We start from the raw sequence: 17,112 nt of genomic DNA on the forward strand, positions 1-17,112 counted from the left end.
ATTTTTTAATCACTTCTCTTGACATGAAAATAATGGGAACTTCAAGAGAAAAATTAAGTCACAGGGAATAAAATTTTAAATTAAGATGATCTCTTCTTATGCAAAATGTCCTAATAAAAACAAGCAAATGGAGAATCATCAGCAGCAAATATACTGTATCCTGAGATTACCTATAAATTGAGATGTCTTTCTACTCCGCTAGTATTTCCTGTGGTGTGTCATGAACAATCATTTACTTTAAATCCTGTGTTTTAAAATCTAAGTACATGGTTCTAAAATCAAGATCCTATTTATGGGCACCATTTTTTGCCAGGCATTGGAGATGACAGAAAGGCACATAGCCTTGGGGGCATCTCAAAAACAGACCTACCTCTGACATGGACACCTCTCTCTCATTCATTCCTCCTTCTCTGAGGAAAAGCTTCAGCACATGCCTTTCATCTCTGGAACAAGAACATCCTCCTAAAGTGATCTGGAAAAGATCCCACAATTCAATCTGATATCAGCCAGGGTGAGAGCTGGTGATGGCTTGTAGTTAGTGCATAAGAAATTGCTTGGCTGTGACCCACAGTCCTCCATCCACATTGTTTAATGGTGCCGTGGACTTGCTAATTGCCATCCCCCATAGAAAAGGATTTTGCAGCCTTCTCAGTAGTGATCCCTCCTTCACTTTGAAATGTGTTGAGGACAGTTCTCTGCACATCTAAGTACTAAGCCTGGAGGGTTGCTTTTGAGTTAGTGCTAAATTCACAATATGCAAGACCTATCTGAAGTGGGAGTTGCTGTGCCTTAGGATGTGGTCCTGTTTGCAGCCAAGTACACCCCCAGCTGACCCTTACATCAAAATACAAGTGGCTGCCTCTCCTTATAACTATCGCTGTTCAGTATCACGTTAGTGAGAAGGTTTGAAGTAAGTTTCCTTCCATATAAGCATCCAGCCTGTGGAGATCGAAGTTGTACTATTATTGTCTCCCTACCTGTTGTTTCGTTCAGTAATAAGCATTTCAGAATCTCTCAATATTCAAACAATCATTTCCTTATCAATTTTTGTGCCCTTATAAGTTTAACTTTATTCTCTGAAACAGTATTACAGTTCCTACGTTTTCTTTTTGGTAGGTAATAGCCTACTAGCTAAAAGCAGGATTGAAAGACTTCAGCCAGTTAGGTTCATGCTATTTATCTGATAAAATCAAGCAGAGAAATCAGACATGAATACAGTAGTTAATGTGTAAAAAATGAAAGGTGGATAAATGAATAATTCATGCTTCCAAGTGAGTGACCATGGGAAAATCCTAAGCTTTTCAGAAAGTAAGTAGGTAAGGTTGTAATTATGTTTAGACAATGCTACCATGCACTTGCTTGCAAATTTACAACTTTATCATCTAAAAATACAATTGTGTTTGCTTCTACAAGCTCTTTACACCTCACTGAGTGATTGAGTTAAGCAAATTGCTGAGCACAGTTAACTTCTTTCCACTGGGAAAACCTGATGGAGATGAGGCTATAAGAGGATGGAGTAATAATGTGGAAATGCAAATGACACAGTGCAGTGCACTTCCAGTTTGATCAGCTCCAACTTCTGATCTGTCTACAAGGTACTTTTGAGGCATGACAGGGACTGTGAGAATTCATACTGAGAAAATGTTGTGACTTACAAGAACTTAAATTTCCAAATAATGGGCTTTCAATGAGAGTAGCTGCTGCTCCTCATGCATTACCATTCATACACAGAGTTTTCCAGATTCTGTTCCCTTTTCAAGATTACTGCAATTAATTCTCTCTATAGAGGCTTTGAAACAAATTGTGCTGGCAGGAGCTGTCTGCTGATTGGTACATTTCAGTCTTTTCCATGGAGCTGGCTTTTCCTGTCAATACTCAGAGGTTACAGAGTTCAGAATTGAGTAGCCTGTGACAGGAAGACTTCTATACAGCATGTTTTTCTCTCAAGATTTTATGCATAGCTGCAGAGTGAGTAACAATTTCTGGGAAATATCACTTTGCAGCATCCCTGGCTCTGCAGTCTGTGCCTATGACATGCTTGACATTGCCAGTGTATTCACTGGGAGATTCAAGGAACAAAAGTCTCCAGACTCCACATGGACACCGGTTCCTGATGAAAGAGTGCCCAAACCCAGGTATGCCTTATGTGTAGTAATATTGTTCTGCTGCTGCGTGCAGAGTCTTTGACAATCTGAATAGCCTTTTAAAGTACAGATATGGATGAAGATACATATAGTGGAAGTGAAATATCAGTTAAATTGCATTTGTGCAGAAGTGAGAATTTTCCCACTAAAACCAGATTTGTGTAATGTAAAGCAAGCCAGATTTGGATGCACTTGGTCAGAATAAAAGCCAGTTGAATAGTGGTACAAGTTACCTGTTGCATACTGGTTCAGTAGAGAGTGTATCTCATAGAAAAGCTGCACTAATTCTGGTCTAACATACAATTTACTTGACACAGAAAATGTATCTGGTTTGGGAGGACAGGAGTAGGAGGAGCAGCATTCCATTAGAATGGAGACTTGTTTTATCTCATTCCTTCTGAGCTGTTTTTCCAATTTCACTTCTCTCCTGTTTGCATGTAGATCTATTTTTATACTCTCTTCATATTTCCTACATGCATCCATTTTGTTAGTTATTATTGACAGCCCTTCGTTAACCTATTTTCACCAGTGGCATTTTGCTCTGAGAATATGATGTAAATAAATAGATGAAATTAACTTAGAGTAGTGCTACCACTTTACTATATGTTTTATATCATCTATGATGTCTTTCATGAATTTAAAAAAAATCTAAAGCTTTGTGGTGTCAACTAGGCTTCTACATAAGTCCAGATTTGGCCCATCATGTTCGAGATTTGTCAAGTATACTGTCCCTGTGCTGTGCTTATTCTGGGGCTGTCAGTCAGGAGAAGAACCTGAAAGTGCCTGAAAAAGTCTCATCAGTTCTGTGTCTGTTTTCAGTCTGAATCCTAGAAAGGCACCTGCCTGCATTGGTTTTCTTCCCCTTTTTGCAGTGCTTCAATAACTCACTGACTTGATGGTTTTCTTTGTCAGAGCAAGATGGCTTGAGAATTCCAAGGTCATTTACCTGAAAATGGTAGCCCTGCATAAAATATTGGCAAGGAAAAAGGACAAGGACAAAGAATGATGTTCCTTCTTGTCAGTGGAAAGGGAAAAGAGAAAGTTTGTGAAACAGTCCAATGGCATGCTAACAGCTGAAGATGGGATAGTGCTGCTTCTTTTAAGTCAGTAGGAGATAATGTGAACTGAATGAGTGAAATGTTTAATACAGTGCTTGGCCATCAGTCTGCTAAATAAAATAATCATTACTTGTAATTCATGTTGAAATTCAGAAGAGAGGCAAAAGATGACTCTGAAATAGGGTCACTTCTGTTTGGATATCTTAAGATGATGCAGAAACATTAATGCTCTGGTTGATCCTAACATTTCTCAGAGACATGCTGGAAAATTTCAGGGGCTTTGCTTCCCTTTTTTGCTGAGATGAGGAGGAGGGTTTACTCAATTTTATGTTTACTCAACTGAGCCACTCTTGAGATTAAAATAGGGTTAATCCAATCATGTGATTAGGATTTAGGAAGAAATAAGCCTCTAGATTAGATATGGAGAAAGTCTAGGCACTGTGGTGCCAGAAAGCATATGCTGCTCCCTAGAGAATTTCACCTATTGAATCAGTGCCTTTGCAAGGACCTAGTGATGACCTTGATTTATCCTCTATTGTAAATTCTATATGTAGTTACAAAATAATCAGAATATTTTGGACCTGGCAAGCACACAGAACAGTGGAGGACTAAAGGCACTGACGAAGTTAGTCCCTTCCTACCCACATAACGTTTAGTTACCTAAGGTTTGAACATTTATCTAAACCTGAGTGGCAGATATGTTCAAGATAGCATTACTCCATTGATGTCAATGGCTCTACCCACTTTAGATCAGATGAAGATTGAACTCTGCAGAGTGTTTACACATGGATGACCCATCTTTGGTCTTTTCATCTCACAGCGGTTCAAAGGCTGAGGTCCAGGAAATTAGATCAAATGAAATTGGAAAAAATAATCCACAAAATCTTAATAATGGGCAAAAGAATTATGAGGCTTACCTGTTGAGGCAGGAAGGTTAAGTTGGCTCGAAGAGGAGGGCAGGTTTTAGGAATGCAGCAACTAGATTTGCATTTAAATTGTCCAAAATGACTCAACAGTGTCTCAGTGGAAGTCCTTCATGTGCTCTAACACTTAAGTTCTCTTGTCCAGACCTACTTAAAGGATAAAACCGATGCTCACATGGGTGTTTGCTGGGTTTTGTTCTTCAAGACCGCTTTCTACCACACAATATTGAAGGCAGCATCCTTCCACCCATTTTATAAAAGCAATTTCTCTCTGTATGCTAAAGACTAATTTTATTTTATGGAAGAACAGTCAGGTAGGCAAGATGCAGATCAGAGAACATCTATGCCAGTGAACAGCATCAAGTCAAATACAAACAAACAGTAGCTAGGCTCCATGTGAGTGAATAGACTAAAATCCATGTGTTTCAAGCTCCTGCTAAAAAAGTCTGTTTGTGCTTTTAGGTGCATCTTGGAAGTACCTTTGAGTGGCAGTTAGAGCAGGATCTGGGGTTTCCCTGAGGGTCAGAACAAGTCCAACATACTTCTCAATCCTTCGTTTAAACGCTTGCAATGCACTCCAGATTTCACTGAGGGTGTCATGACAGTTGTTACAGAAAGGAGATTTACACATGTATCAAACAAGTGTTCTCACTTTACATTCTTGTTTTATTTAGACCAGGTTGTTGTGCTGGTTCTACATCATTAGAAAAATACTCATCCTCTAGTGAGTTCCCAGATGATACTCTGAACTTCATCAAAACACACCCACTGATGGATGAGGCTGTACCTTCCATTGTCAATCGACCCTGGTTCCTGAGAACGATGGTCAGGTAAGTACCACCAAATGGACTCTTCCTCCAGTTGTGGCTGTCAGGTTGTGCTAATGGTCTTGTTTACAATACTCTCAAATGCTGTAGACACCCATGGTATGCTGGGCATGACTCCAGATAGGAAAGATGGTAGTGCTGAGCAGATGCTGTAGAACTCCCTGAGCAGTTTCCAAGATAGGAAAAACACTTAATCCTTTCCAAGTACTCTGTGGTAAAACTGGATTGTGGAGGAAATGCAGCGCAGGGAAGGTTGACCTGCCTCTTGGCTTATGGGTCAGTGTTTGAGACAGCTCTGTAGAAAACTTCAGGCAAGGATCAACAGATAGCCCAGGGATACGTATACAGGATACAAGCACGCCTGCCAGGATATGTTCACAGGATATGAAGATGTCTGTTCTGTTATATACTGGTATGTATTACTGTTTAGAGAAGTGTACAGTGAAAACTAACCACAAAATCTGTATCCTTCCTATTACAACAGAAAAATAATGAAGAGGAGATTTGAACCAAGACTCATAAATCAGCAAGCCTCAAATACTCCATACTCTCCCTCTGTAAATATGTTCCCATGTCATGCTGTGATCACTAAACTACTTACCTACCATTCAGTTGTAAATGGAGTAATTCAAAAAAATTTGCCCTATTTTCCTCTCTTCCTCTGTACAAGGGTGGAATTTTGTATCAAGAATTCAGTACAGAAATGGGGTTCACAAAGCCCTGATGCAATATTACCCAGCTGCATTGCCATGCAATATTGCCATGCTGCATTTTAGTTATGTGTGTCTGGCCAAAGGTGAGGGCAACATGCTCTGCACAGTGCCTTTTTTTGACTTCCAGTACCAGGTAACCAATGGTATCAAATCACCAGCAGTCACTCTCAATAAATTCTGTGATCCCATAGTTAGATACCATTTTGGCAGTACAATCGGTTAGTGGTTGCTACGTGATTGTTTTTAGTCAAAGAAAATGAAATTTAGCTTCTCAGCATTGCACTAACACAACTTTTCCTGACAAAAAAAATTGAATGGAGATCCATTATAGTTATTCCTCTTCTTAATGTGGTGGAGCTTGAAATTAAAAAATTTAAAACAAAAATCGCAATGCTGATTTTCTTTCCCTGCCTGTAGAAGACATCAAGCTGGTACTTTGCTTTTGTTTGGAAGGATAATTCCTAAATTGCCTCAGCCTCTCAACAGTTCTCCAGCCTTCTGCTTGAGGTTTGCTGCTGCAGATATGTTTGCTAACTGACATCTGGACATGCACACAAGCACATGGAAATTCCCTACCATTTGGGCAGCCAAACTGGTGCAGTCTGTGTTGACTTACAGGGTTATTCAGCTAGAAAAAGTGCTTAAATATGTTATATGATCTCCCAAAGGCTGTCTCGCAGATATTTTAAGTGGAAAAAGTGATAAAATAAGCAGCAGTCTAATCCCTATGATGCAAGATGCTGTATTGTTATTCCAGATACCGCCTGACCAAAATTGCTGTCGACTCTGCTGCTGGGCCATATAAGAACTACACTGTGGTTTTCTTGGGATCAGAGAAGGGAATCATCCTGAAGTTCTTGGCACGGACAGGAAACAGCGGTTTCCTAAATGACAGCCTTTTCCTGGAGGAGATGAACATCTACAATCCTGAAAAGTGTGTATCTGATTCTTTTCACTCGTGTATGGGTAACTTTTGACACTTCTGATTTCCCGGACAGCAAGTTGTCCCACGAAAAGGGAAGTAGGTAGAGAAGCCAAGTTTTTTTGAGTAGTTTTAAATTGTTTGGAGGGATGTCTGGTTATCAGCCTCTACATTGAAATGAAATATTTTTCACCCAGTATGTACAGACAATAGCCTATCCTATGCAGCAGTTGACAGATCATTGAAAGAAATTCTGCAGAGGAAGATTATTTTTCTAATCCTATAAAAAGCACGATTCCTCTCCAAATAACTCATCAACCAGCAAGATAATCTCCAAGGGAAATTTCTGGCATTTTAACCTTCCTTAAATATGCCTGAAGGGACACTGAAGTGGGCCATAAGCATGCAGAAATTTCAATTACTTCGAGTGCTGGAGAAGAATAAACTTAAAAACTGAAGGGCTCTTAGAAAGCACGTCTGGTTTGCAGTCTCTCTCCACCTCTCCTTCCCTTGAACCATGCCCTTTAATACTTAGTTGTATGTCTTTTTATTAGTGTTTTTAGTGGCTGTTTATTCTTCCACCTTGTCTTGTTCCAGTTCTGTTTCTGGTCATTGTTTCCTTTGATTGAGGAACCGTCAGTTTTTCATCTGGTTTCCCAGCAGAACTCTTTTGTGACTGTTTCTCACTGTGTCAAATCAGGTGCAGTTACGATGGCATGGAAGACAAGCGTATTGTGGCCATGCAGCTTGACAAACCCAGCAGCTCCCTTTACGTTGCCTTCTCCACCTGTGTCATCAAGGTTCCCCTGGGGCGGTGTGAGCGTCATGGCAAATGCAAAAAGTACGTACTTTGGCCAGCACTTAATCTCTTGTCAGAAGCCTGCGTGCCAGGCACAAGAGCAATCCAAAATGCTTCCTCTGCTTTTTTCTCAAGGGCCTGCATAGCATCCAGAGACCCCTACTGTGGCTGGGTGAAGGAGAGTGGGGCGTGCACACAGCTGGTCCTTGGTGCTAAGTGAGTAATGACTCCTGCTGGAAAAGTACGAGGCAGTGGCAGTGGCGCCAGGGGGACTTGGACTGAGCTTTTTGAAATGTGGGGCTCTCGGGGAAGAAAAATGTGTGAAGTGTTTGTTCCTGCCCGGTTTGCATTCTCTGAAATTTCTCACGATTATTTTTTTTTTTTGGTGTAAACTCTCAGCTGACTGGTAACTGCTGAAAGAAGAGGAAGAAGAAAATGAAAGAGCTGTGCTAAAGCCCACGTGTTGTTGAAAAGAGGGAACTGGATGGCTGTGTCTGGACCAGCCCACACTGGAGCCATCACAGCTGATTAAAGAGGCAATAGAATCCAAATCAGATTACTGTAGCAATTTGTCCACTGGAAACAAAACCAGTCCTTCTAATTTACTGTGCATTACTAAGAGGAATCACAGGACACAGAAAAAGCTTGAAGTAGATTCAGAGAGGGGCTGGATTTCCCCTTGCTTAACAGTAGAATTTAATTATTTCATAATAATAGAAACTCTGTGAAGTTTTGTTTAAATACGATTACCTAAGTCTCCTTATAGAGGGCAGATCTGTTTCAAACATCATATTCCTGGGCTACATCTGACACTATGAAAATACAGCTTAACTCCAGTGTGGCACAAACATCGCACAACCACAGCAGCCTCACAGCCAATCCAACTTAAGCCTACTTCTGTACTGGATGAGTTATCATTCCTTTGTTTATTCCATGGTCTTAATTACCTGTTTAAATTCCAGTTGTTTTGTCCATTGTGGATATTGTAGCTTTATCTGTCTGAATATACTTTATCACAGAAGTGGGAACTGGTCCTTTTGTAGAATAACATTAACGTGCACTTCTGTGCATATAAGGGTTTCTCAGCATTCTTGAAGTACTTGAGACTTCTGCTCTTGGCCAGGACAAGTTTTAGGGGGCTTATACACCTTACCATCAAAAGTGGCTCTTCTGCTTTAGGAGAAGTTTCATCTGACCATGAGAAGAAAACTTATTTGAGGGTGACATAGCACTAGAACAGGCTGCCCAGAGAGGTTATGGAGTCTCCTTCACTGGAAGTATTTAAAAACCCACCGGGACACTTTTGCAAGCTGTTCCAGGGATGCTGGTCTAGCATGGGCTTGGACTAAATGATCTTCTGAGGTCTCTTCCAGCCCCTGAACTCTGTGATTCTGTGAGACAGAGGCAGTATAACTCGTAGTGGTTCAGTCTGCAGGTGAGCAAGGCATGTCACTCTCTACCAATGCACAGCACTTAGGAAGAAGGTGCAGATCAACTTTCAGATGTCAGTTGAACTTCTGAATTATCCAGCAAGACAACAGGTGCCTTCCTGGAGTAGGTGACAGTTGAGCAGGAGTTTTAAGAACACAGTTCTGGGAATTATGTGTATGCAGGGATAATTATGCCTCAACAGCAAGATCCTAACTGATGTAGACAAAAGCTTGTATTGGAGGTTTTCCAAGGTTCTTGCACTCCTCTTTTACCATATTTGGAACTTGGAAAAGCAGCTTCACAAAATGTCTGGCACAGGTTAAAAGCCTAAGTTGGGCATGCCAGCTAGGAAAGCCTATACATATTTATCAGTCGAGGTCCTTAGATTCATTGTAATTCACTTTGTGATCTCTGGACCTTATGACCTGCAACCTGCAATACTTAAATAATTTTGAAAATGTAGATTATGTTGCCCCAGTACAGTACCTAACTCATAGGTTAGCTTTCTTCTTATTTCAAAGTATTGGTGCTGTATGGACAAGTCAAGGTAGGATCATAATTGCTCCTGACAATGTCATTTTTTTTTATGGTTAACAATTTAAAAAGATATGAATGTTTGCCTTCCTTGACTAAAAGATACACAGTGGGTTTTCAAAGAAGAAGCCGAGGAATCACTTCCTGATGACAAACAATTTGAAGGCCTAAGCTTCCAGTTTGTTTGTGTGTTGTTTTTTTTTTTTACACTTCACAAAAGATTCAAAGAAATGTCCAGTTTCATGATGTGTCTTTATTTCAGCTGCAGATGCGACAATTTTTTTTCTGGTAGTCCTGTGACAGTTGTTACTCATGCTGTTATGTTTCTCTCTATTATTTAGGCTGGTGTTTGAGCAGGACGTAGAACATGGCAATACAGATGGCCTGGGGGACTGCCAAAGTAAGCAAAGCTTTTGCCTTCTTTTTACCATGTGTAACAGCATCTTTCTGAATGCCATAAAATCACCATTACCAGTTAGACATTGGACGTTCCTTTCTAGCAGCGTAAGCCACAGCAGGGATTGCAACTGAAGTTAAAGATGCAGATGCAGATGAAGTTAAAGATGACAGAAATGAAACTGTTGTTTAGATGTATTTAAATAGCCCAGTTGGTGTGATTTATTCAAACTCTGGACTTTATATAATGAGAAGACTTCTGTTCTAGAGGATATTGATCACAGCAACGAAATAATGAATTGGCTGTTCATTGTCTCTATCAGTCATGGTGGCTGGGTTGTTTATGTAGATGTGAAGAAGGAGCTTGGTTTCTTGGTGTAGACTGTGACTTGAATTGCACTCCTATGCAGATCAGGGAGACAGTGAAATATATCTTCAGCTTCTGTTTTGAATCAGTAAGTGGGAGTTGCTGTGCTTGTGAATATTAGTGAATTTTACACATAGGCTGGAAAACGTGGCAATGTTAAGAGTCAAGCACCACTGTTTCTGCCTAAGAAATTTTAATGATAAACCTTACATACTGACAGCAAGAGCTGGAAGCATAAACATTTATGTTTGGCACTGAAATGCTTACAAGTACTGAACAAAGAACCTGTCCTTGTTCAAGCCTCAGTTACTACTGTGATAATTGTGGTTGTGGCTTTACAAGGATTTCCGCCACTACATGCCTTTGTCTCAGCTACACCTCCCTCTGCCTGTCCCCTAAGACAGGGTCACTTACACTGTCTCTAAGTTTTTTGAAGGAGGTATACACAAAATCCCTCTTGTCCTCCCTGTGAAACAGTATAGCACCAAAACTAGGTCATTTCCCAGCTGGTACAACTTAGCCCTTTTCAACTATCAACTTATTTCTGCTCTTCTTGGGCAAATAGGTTAGACAGCAGTGGAGTTCATCAGACATCAGCTGCACATAAAAGGGGAAGAAGTGATTTAGAAAGGGCAAGTTGTGCTCATGGAGAAAGATCCCTGTGCAGCTAGCAAAGAGTAAATACCCTGCTTAAATAGCTCTTTAGCTCTAAATGGTACACCGAACCTTGACATTGCACAGGGGTGGATGTTCATCTGGCTGGTTTTACTACTTCATGAGGTCTTGGATCATGTGAGTTTTGTCCTCATCAACTCATGATACTGGCTGCATCATTTATGGTGCCTTACACTGGAACGGGACTTGACCTTGCAAAAAAAAAGAAGAAAAAAAAATAAGCATGCCAGGGAGAAAGCTGGGCTTCCTGTTTGGTGTTACTTGTGTGGGTCCAGCCATGAATGCGTTTAAAGTCAGGTGTTGTTTTCAGGCATTTCTGAATACTCATTTTGCACAGGTTCTTGGTGTAATAATCACATACATACAGATATCAGCTGAAGCATAAAAGATTGCTAGCAGTGAAGTACTAAAAAGGAAAAAAGTGAAAGAGAAATAATGACTTTTTTTCCCTGTTATTTGTCTTTCAGATTCCTTCGTAGCCCTGAATGGTAAGAAAGTTCGTAGTTTTTTTATTTACTGACAGCAAATCCATTTTGGAGGAATTACTTTTTACTTAACTTTTAAGTATTTTCATATTTTTTGTCTTACTTAATGTTTTGTTTTGTTTTTTTTTCCCAATTTATTTTGTTCATAGACATTTCAACTGCTTCACCTGATCATGAAATGTCTTACAACACAGTGTATGGTCAGTTTATGGGTGTTTTTTAAAAAGTCTCCCTGGAACCTTGTGTTAACCAGTAGTTCCTCTAGTCAAAGAGCCATTAACCTTTTCTTATTTGTTTTGTCTTCCATCTGAGGGCCTAATTCACTAATCACAAGTGAAAATAAGTAATGCCTCTTCATTTGCATTCCCTCTTTTCTAGTCCTCTCTCAAAACTGCTTAAGATGGTTTATTTTACTGGCACTCCAGCAGGCATGATTAAGAGCTTGCTTCATCTGAGTACACAGACAAAGAAAGACTTGGATACAGTGATGCATATTATCTGTTCCCTGGGAAAAACAAGATAGCTCACATCCCACTCATGAGGTATTCAGGCTGGTATCACGACTGCTCCAGCAGCTAGTCACCGATAGCTTTGGGAAAGGATCAGAACTGTCCCTGGGTGATAGAGAGACCTCTCTTAAGAAAAATTAATCATTACCCATGTCAGTTGAGATTGGGTTACACCCTGAGTTAAGAAAGTTTTGGTCACTTCTGCAGTGAATCATTTATGTTATCCGTTCTTGCAGTATCACAATACTCCATGGTGCCTGGTCTGTAAAAAATGGAATTTGCACAACAAATTAGGTGATCAAAGCTGAAAAGAAGCATTTCTGCCAGCTTAGGGTAGCAGTTTCCCTCCAGGCAGCTGTTAATCTGCAGTTGCAGTTCTTTGCACCACTTTGTTCTTTGTTTGAAAGTGGATTACATTGGCACTGGGAGTGCAAAGTGTCTTCTGGAGGAATTATTGAAGAGTAAATGATGAAATCAAATTCAAACCTAGATTCATCTTGCAATAGCTTCTCCTTATCGGCAACCTGAACAATGACAAGTGCTCACAAGGATGTGTGATGTTGTTCGCAATGAAGTCAATGGTGAATTTCCATGTGGGATGAGAACTTACTTGTGAAATTACTTCCAGGCTGTTCAAGACTAAATGTTCATTAGAGCTGGGGCAAAATAACTATATGTTTAGAACATAAATAGAGGTAGACTAGTTTGAAATTGTGATGATGCACATTAGATCGATCCCTTCACCTCATGCATGCAGAATATGTAGGTACAAACAGAACCAATGATAACTCAGTGCAGCAGAATGTAAATAACTGGAGGTACACCAGTACTGTTCAGCATTTAAAATAAAGAAATAAATAAAATTTCCCATGTTGTTTTTAATCAGGAAATAGAAAATGTGCAAGTGAAACTTGTTTGCAAGTATGATAATGAAAACCAATTAGGGAAATATACAAAATCAAAGGCAAGCTGAGACTTCATAATGCGTGAAAGACTGATTGTTTCGTCTGCACATACAGCTTGCAGTTGAAATTGGTATATAATCAAGGCACAGAGCAGTAATTAAAGAACAAGTAGTAATAATAAAATCCATACTGCTGAATCTAAAGAAAAAGAAAATGGCCTTGAGCCCATTGTTAATATGCCACAAGTGTCTTAGCATTTTTGCTACTATGCTTGAAGGCTGCACAGTTATAGCTGTAGGCAGCAAACCTGTATCCCAATCAGCTACCATATCAATACAGACTTCATCCAAAGTTGATATTTTTGTTTGACTGAGAAGGCAGGAAAAAAAATGGTTCGAATGAGTGACAAAGTGAAAAAAAGCTGCAGTCCTAGGTAACATGGGTTACAAAAGAAGTCCAGTCTACTGTCCTTACATGAATGAATCCAGCTCATAAAATAGGATCCCACTGCCAAACGTGAGTTGAAAATGATGACCCAACATGAACGTTGATTCCCATTCGTGGCATCTTTCGCAGATTTTTTCACTGACTCTTCACAGGTAGATCCTGATCCACAGTCACTAAGCGAGACAGCTCTTCCCATTATGGGTCCAGTTGAAATACTGCTATTTCTGCAGTCAGTCTTTCTTTTCACCTGTGAGGACAAAATACTAAAAGAGCTTGTCACTTCTGTTGATCTTCCACATGAGGAGCGTAAAGAAGTCCAGCACTAGACAGTCAACCAGTCTAGGTAGACATGCTCACATTTGCTACATATTACATCTGCTCTGAGTGATATTTTTTTTTCTTGAGGAAACTAAAATTTTATAAATGGTGCCTTTTACTGTTAAACATGTAACTAAATGGTATTTCAGATTAAACCTCAGAACTGCGATATGTCAGGATGCCAATCAAGCGAATGCTTAGAGTGCTTCTGCTGGGTTAAATATATCCAAAGGCATCTGAAGCTCCAGGTGCAAAAAAAAGTCTTTCAGCTGATTTACACCACCACAAATCATCACGCTTTGGTTGACTTATTGCCTATCTGTAGCAGTGTAACTGAAGGGAGAATCAAGCCCTTTATTGCTGTATTCTTGACATCAGCCTCTTCCTGAATTTGGCAGGTGGGATCCTTTTTCTAGGGCAGTCTCCCATGGTCGGTTGTAAACAAGTAAGAAACTGCAAAGCCCACTCAGGTGGCTGTTCAATTATATCTCTTTTGACACTCAAGAAGAAGATAGCAGGCTGAAGATCTGCTGCAGAAGGTCAGAGAAGAATGGTGAAAGAGACGCATGTTTAAACAAAGAGATTAGCCTAGATTCTTCCATAAAATTGTAAGCAGCTTCAATTATCGTTGGAAACATTCAGTTCTTAGTGAATTGGGCCCTTATCTTACCCCCTAGTCATATCCCTTTCTCTCTTTGTAGTATTGATTTAGCCTTTCCTACTAATTGTCTAATTAGGTTGCTATAGTTGTTAATAGAATAGTGTGCGGACGTCTTAACCTCTGAGAACCTAATGACTTGTGCATATTAGAGCAACCATCAAATACGTATTGAATCCCTGTCTTTGTTTTAAAGCTGAAAAAATCTCTTTCTGTTTTACAAGTGCACTTCCAATTGAGCTGTAGTTGTAAAAGCACAGCCCTGTTGAATCATTACCCATGCCTGTAGATCTTAGGAGCTTTTATGCTGGTTCTATGGTTTTATGCTTGGTTACAGCACTCCAAATGAAAAGTTTTTGCAAACAGTGGAAGCAACCTAAAACAGATCTTTTTTGAAGTGTGTCTATTTTGAGTTTCGAATATTTCCTCTGAACAAAGTGGTTTGAAAAGGACCGTCTCTGCAGTTTTCAGATGGATTGTTTTAAAACAAAGGCGGGATTGTGGTTTTTATATATAAGAAACTCTAGCTAATACTAACATAGAGGTACCAGCCATAGAGATGCTGGCTATAGAGGGAAAGACTCTTAAAACTGTAGCAAAACCAGTTTACACAGTCAGAGTGGTACAAATGGTGCGATGGGAAAAAGGAAAACAAGATCCTCTCGGTGTTGCAAACTATACAGTACACTGTAAAGGCTTAATAGTGACTGAATGTGAAAGGGCTAGGAGTACACTGCCTGCCACTCCAGTCTTTTCTCTGTTTATGAGAGAAATTTAACTACCTAATACATCTGTGGTGCCGCTCGGTTCAAAGGTGAAATTCACCCAGTGGGACTGACTGCTTACGAGACTCAGTGATACTGCTTACGGTATCCAGCATGGTAGCGCTGCCCAGTAGTAAACGCTTCCAGAATGCAGATCTTGCTCCGGTAAGGAAAGTTGTTAAGCTTAATCTGGTCCTTCCCTGCTTCTACCAAATGGAAGAAAGTTTATCTTGATTTCACGTGGAGGATTTTTTCTCAGTGTGTACTATACTTGCACATTAGTAACAGAGCAAAGAGACTGATTTCTCCGCTTGTGTGAAACCCTTCACTACCTAACTACCATCTGGCATACATTAGTATCTTCACAAAGCTTTAGCTTTCCATTACTAGGAAATTCTCCATGTATTTGCAGCATATGGTTGAGGATTTTTTTTTTTTTTTTGGAAAATGTGTCCCTTGGGCATGTATTTCCTCTAGATTGCTGTATTAAGAAATGTTTTTCTTTAAACATATTTACGGCTTTTTCTTAAAATTGACCCTCAAACACATCTAACATAGGCATAAAAATGCATATCAAAGACAGGTATAAAATATGATTGCTACTTGGCAAGATTTTCTTCTACCTCTATATCCAGCTCTGATTAATTGCTTTCTCATGTTGAGTGCAGTGTTATTTGTAGGCTGATCAAATACTGTACACATTATTGTGGTCATTTAATGGGGTATTAATTTGGAGATGTGACTTAGTCCTTAGGAAAAAGAAGACAAGGAAATCTCATAGCCGTTTTCTGGCCTGTTCTCTGTCCCATTGTTCTTCTTCTTTCTTGGGAATGAGCACAGGAACTGACAAGCGTGAAATGGTGTAGAAGTGAAAGCTTTCACGCTCCAGCATTTCCTTGCTTCAGAAGGGCACGTGTTTTCAGCCCATGGGGCCTCTACCTGTCTTCATGGAAACAGGCAGCCCTGCAGACCTTCGGTGATGCAAGCATAAAGTTTGGATCACGGTCTGTCATCCATCTAGCTGGGTTATCAGTGTTTCCAGCTATGCTGTGGCTTATAGGAACTTATAGGAATTAAAAGTGGATAATATTTGGGTTCTCTTTCCTATTTAAGCAAAATTAAAGCTCTGTTTTCAACGAAATGCAGCCTCTCATTTGCTGTTAAAGACGGCTAGAGAGACCACACTTGCTAGCACAAGAGATAGAAAGTAGAACAGTTCCCTTGTCAACATAAGCCTTCAGACTGAGGTCCAATGCCCAATTAATCATGTTTATGATTTGCTATGGTATCTGAAGGTAGACTCAACGGTGAGAATACTGAATCTGGCCAACTTCCACTGCAAAGCATAATAGTTACAGGAGTTTGTCCTGACCATGTCCTTTTTGAAGTGTGTAGCAATTCAAAAGTGCTCCTCAAAATTATGCAGAGGAGCTACAGGTATTTTCTTGCCTTCTAAAATGATTAGTATTCACCAGGACATCTTTTAAATCTCAGCAGCATCCTAGCAGATGCCACAGATTTTTTTGTTGATTTCATCAACATTTTAGCCTCACAAAGCTGTTAAAAGGTCTAGATAAAGTGAAGTGCATGCTTGCATCAAAACTTGGACACACTGGTGTCCAAGATTTAAATTTCTGATGGCTAGAAGAGAATTGGGAACCTTAGATTCATTAGCTCTCTGTGCACATGGCTCTGAGAGCATGAGCTGAAGCACCGATGGAAAATCCACCTAAAGCAGCCTTTTCAAGGTACAGCATCATGAAGCTTTATGTATGTCCAGTGATGATTTTAAAATGACAAGCACAATTTCCTCACTTCAAGCTCTGTAAACTCAGCTCCAAATTTGGGCTTCTTGTGTACTTCTGCCCCAACCTCAAATGCTTTTTCTGAGAAGTGTAATATTTGGTGAAGGAGAGGGGAAGAGTCTTTGCTAGAACAGTCAGTAGTCTGGCGACTGGCCTCCTCCCCATGGAGAGGACTGAAATCTAATTTAGGTTGCTAGGCTATTACAAAGGAGGCAGGAGAATGGAGGACTACTCTTTGTCTGTCCAGTGTAATCTAAAAAGATATTATCTGCCTTTTTGTCTGAATGATCTGATTCTACTCTTTCAGGAAAGCAGGTAAGGGAATATTGAGTTATTCCATATCAAGGACAGAAGCAGTTTGAGTTCTGTTGAAGATAAGACATTTTGGTGCACGTAGTGAAAGGGAACTCTCAGAAGCAAGTGATTTTAAAG

The 17,112-nt window shown here is 39.9% G+C and overlaps 1 protein-coding gene across 5 annotated transcripts in view; it reads left to right on the forward strand.

Annotated features, from left to right (window-relative positions):
• Positions 1-17,112, forward strand: part of SEMA6A (semaphorin 6A) — a 113,562-nt gene that overhangs the window by 69,444 nt on the left and 27,006 nt on the right. For 3 of the 5 annotated variants that reach the window (XM_048932079.1, XM_048932080.1, XM_048932081.1), the window contains exons 11-18: positions 2,004-2,135; positions 4,800-4,955; positions 6,423-6,599; positions 7,288-7,428; positions 7,522-7,602; positions 9,693-9,751; positions 11,257-11,277; positions 11,424-11,474. In XM_048932079.1, coding sequence (XP_048788036.1) covers positions 2,004-2,135; positions 4,800-4,955; positions 6,423-6,599; positions 7,288-7,428; positions 7,522-7,602; positions 9,693-9,751; positions 11,257-11,277; positions 11,424-11,474 — 818 coding nt within the window. The remainder of the gene's footprint in view (positions 1-2,003; positions 2,136-4,799; positions 4,956-6,422; positions 6,600-7,287; positions 7,429-7,521; positions 7,603-9,692; positions 9,752-11,256; positions 11,278-11,423; positions 11,475-17,112) is intronic. The other 2 variants (XM_048932082.1, XM_048932083.1) reach the window with 1 other exon arrangement.

This window comes from Lagopus muta, chromosome Z (assembly GCF_023343835.1).
Source record: "Lagopus muta isolate bLagMut1 chromosome Z, bLagMut1 primary, whole genome shotgun sequence".
NCBI lineage: Eukaryota > Metazoa > Chordata > Aves > Galliformes > Phasianidae > Lagopus > Lagopus muta.